At 33.5% G+C, this 3,584-nt stretch overlaps 1 protein-coding gene across 1 annotated transcript; it reads right to left on the bottom strand.

The window, feature by feature from the left end:
- Positions 1-461: 461 nt before the first annotated feature.
- LOC132741591 (forkhead box protein E4-like) lies at positions 462-3,062 on the bottom strand. Its single transcript, XM_060729794.1, has 3 exons — positions 2,668-3,062; positions 1,357-1,624; positions 462-1,016 (listed from the first exon to the last, which is right to left on the bottom strand). Exons 1-3 carry the CDS (start codon positions 2,908-2,910, stop codon positions 535-537), a joined length of 993 nt encoding a protein of 330 aa, XP_060585777.1. The 5' UTR covers positions 2,911-3,062; the 3' UTR covers positions 462-534.
- Between the last annotated feature and the right edge of the window lie 522 nt (positions 3,063-3,584).

The raw sequence follows: 3,584 nt of genomic DNA, 5'->3' as shown, positions 1-3,584 counted from the left end.
TTTTTTGCTTCAAATGTTATTATAATCTAACATGTCAAGTTTTAAGAAATTCTATTGAACAATTTAATTTTGCCTATATATGTCTGTATGAAAACTCCCGAAAACGTCTCAAGTTAGCAGCAACTTTTCTGTCCTTTTATTGACTTTGGTGTGGGGTTGTTTATTGTTTGTCTCGTGGCGTTATAAAACAATCTCTGAATTCTTTCAATGTCAGAAATATTTCGGCTGAAAAACGCCCATCAATGTTTGTATAGATGTATAAAAGCAGTGAAATATCGGTTTGCAAATAGTGAAACATTCAAATATTGGGAGAAATCAGGAACACCCTGGGTAAGCAATATTGGACAGCCATTGCAATCATATGGAGAATGATTATCAACATAAATATAATAAATTATCATTCAAAACAAAATAGAAACTACAATATATAAAGAATAATTTAATAGAATTTATCATACATATTTACAATTTATATAACATTTTTATACAGAGAGAGATATAGCACATTTCCACCAATATAATTTTTCGATCATGTTACCAACTCTGGAATTGTAAATTCGAAGCCATCTGTTGCTGTGCAAAAGCTTGCATTGTGAACGCTGCCGAGCTTGCCTGGTCGGCCAATAGCTTGTGTGCGGGCAAGGAGGCTGACGATGTCTTTGACTGCTGGTCACTTAAAGCGCATGCGGAGAGGTAACTTGTTTGTGGCTGACTGGCGTAGGAAAATGTACCTGCTGACGTAGATTGCTGGTGCGCCTGCGCGAGCTGAGGGTAAACGTGGGGTTGTGGATAATACATCGAGGACCCACCAGAAGCGTTGTTATACGGGTGAAAGGCGATGTGTGAAGCCGTCATAGGAACGTATCCGATGTTGTATCTATGAGCAGAAGTGACATAATGTTGATTCGTATCTTTTAGGCATTTTCTTGCACGGCGTCTGGCTTGGCGTCTGCGAAAATCACCGTTGGCAAAGTCGTCAATACATGCTGGGTGTATGGTCCAATAGTTACCTTTTCCTTTAAAAGAGAAAAATTGAATAAGACTCAAATGAAATGGCTAGTATTATAAACGATGACAAGTTCTCGTGACCTTTATAGTCGATCTAATCAATGTTATTCAATCAGAATACATTCACTTGATATAGATCCATGTTCACATACATGTATTCTTTGATTGTACATGTAATTTTGTTACCCCAGAACAAGTAGAAAAGCTGCTTAATTATTGAGTCCACGAGAAAAAAAGCTCATTTTAATTCCTTAACATTTGACGCATTTTATTTTTTAATTTTTCGAATAAAATATCTGTTTTTTAAATCATAATACTAATGTACTCTACATATTTTAAGGATCTTACCATTATCGGCTCTTCCGGCTTTGATGAAGCACTCGTTGAGACTAAGATTGTGACGTATACTGTTACGCCACGCCTTCTCGTTGTTGTTGTAGTAGTCGAAATTATCCATCACGAACTGATATATGTCGCTGAGCAGCATCCTACGCTCTGATGTACTAAGGATTGCCATGGATATAAGTGCGATGTAAGATTGGGAAGGCTTATCTGCTGCAATGTCCTTCACCTTTGATTTTTTACCACTCACATTTTTTTCCAATGAAAGCAGGACCTGAATAAAAATAAGAAAACAATGTTAATTTTCTTTCGTAATTCCTAATCCTAGGTAAGTCACGTTAGTTTTTTTGGTGTTATTTAAGCAGAAAAACAAGGAAATGTGATTTTTGTTTTCCTTTTTCTTTTAAGACAGTTTCTTCTTTTATTTTAAAGTACACATCATTCTACGCAATTTCTGTTACAATCTCGTGGATTGGAGACAATGACATTGCTCATTGTTAATGTTGCTAATCAAATGTGTTGCCCACTCGACAATAGACATGTTTATTTCCATTCTATAAATTGTCTACATGTATTACACTCTTTTTTTTATAAAGTCAAAGGGCCATATAAAGCCTACACAAATTCTATTATCTATTAAGATTTAATTTAGAACATTAATAGTTGTTTCTTTGCCGTTAGTAAAATAAAGTAAAGTATTTGCATAGATGACCAGTGGAATAATTTAGATGAAAACATTGTTCTCAGTGAAAGTGTTTTGACATTTAAAACTTTACTCGACCGGAGCTGGCAAAGTCAAAGATTTAATACAAGTGACATTTACTGAAGTTATCTTGATAATACTGTATAGGAGGAGCTTACAAGCCATCTTGGCTTAAATGCTCAGAAGGAGGAGAAGGTAAAGGTAATGACATAGATAACTTTGTGTACACTTTGGTAATTTTTCGCGACAATTATTTAACATTTAGCACTACCCTGAGTCTACTACAAAACAACTTTGCCATTCTTCCCGCTTAAAAAACAAATCTGCCTTCATGAGTTAAATTGGCCCACGTTTTTGTTTTGTCTCAATCCTAATTCGAAATACGAAGATCCAGATACAAATCTTATAAATATTCTAATATTTATGTACATGAAAATGCAAACATTGTTTTAACCAAAATTATTTTTATTGTTATTTTTATGAAATTATTGATTTAATTCGCAATGCATGTGAATATGAAAAGTCAGATGTTTTTCTTTTCATTTTACTTGCATTAAATGTTTTTCTAAAATTATAAATGCTAATATTATTTTTAAAATGAATTACTAGCTTACCTCTGCAATCGAGCTGTCTTTGTCGGACTGCCCCGGCTCCGATCTAGATGGCGAGTGGTCGGACTCAAGCCCGCTGTCCGTTGGTGAAGGGGTCTGCCGGCATCTATTTACTTGTGCCTTCTCCATACTGTCACCAGTCTGAGCTGCGTTGTAAAGACTGATTCCAAGATTCTCCCTTTCGCTTCTTAACTCTTCCCTCGTGATAAAGTCAATACTGAACGGGTGCTGTGTTCTTGTATTCATATTTTTATGTAATATATCAAATATTAATGAATTAAATAAGTAATATGTTTCAAAAAACCAATGTCCAATTTTATAAATAAAATCCGTATTCAAAGTCCGTAATCAAATATTCTTTTCTTGAACTTTTTATGTTCTTCTTCTTAAGGCTTCAGTACCAGTTGTAACGATTTCACTTTGCTGAATGTGTATATATACGGACGACCTTTGACATGACGGTGTTCAGCACTTTGTTGTTCACAGCTATTGCAGCTTGGCAGATTCGCTAATCACAACTTGGCATTTTGGCCATACATCACTCTTCTATGTTCAGACATTAACTTTATTTATTTATTTACTTACAAAAATATGTTTTTCATCAATTCTTTATAAAAAAAAGTAAAATAAAAAAGATATTAAAAAAAAAAGAAATAAATTTTTAAAAAAAATGGTTTTTGCTAGATGCCCATCCTAAGAACTGTTGCACAATGTAGTTTGTATATTTGATTTAAAGATATCTTTTTATAAGATAAATACATATGTATAAGCAATTGATCCAGTATATCTATGTATACCTTGGGCGTGAATTGTTTAATCAATTGATGATTTAATCAAATTATTTAAAAGATCTGAATGTTAAAATTGGTGTAATAACTATTAATAACTACTAACTTGTTCATTCATTCATTCATTCATTC

The sequence above is a fragment of the Ruditapes philippinarum genome, unplaced genomic scaffold, assembly GCF_026571515.1.
Source record: "Ruditapes philippinarum isolate M1 unplaced genomic scaffold, ASM2657151v2 ctg2452_1_1_1_1, whole genome shotgun sequence".
Classification (NCBI taxonomy): Eukaryota; Metazoa; Mollusca; class Bivalvia; order Venerida; family Veneridae; genus Ruditapes; species Ruditapes philippinarum.
The sequence above is the reverse complement of the archived record's forward strand: the minus strand, read 5'-3'. Positions and strand labels throughout refer to the sequence as shown.

Bases quoted from the DNA above. Each gene is read 5' to 3' on its own strand.
- LOC132741591 (XM_060729794.1), bottom strand. From the start codon at position 2,910: ATGAATACAAGAACACAGCACCCGTTCAGTATTGACTTTATCACGAGG. The intron at 1,625-2,667 runs GTAAGCTAGTAA...ATTTTTATTCAG, and splicing joins AAGACAGCTCGATTGCAGAG to GTCCTGCTTTCATTGGAAAA. The intron at 1,017-1,356 runs GTAAGATCCTTA...TCTCTTTTAAAG, and splicing joins AGCCGGAAGAGCCGATAATG to GAAAAGGTAACTATTGGACC.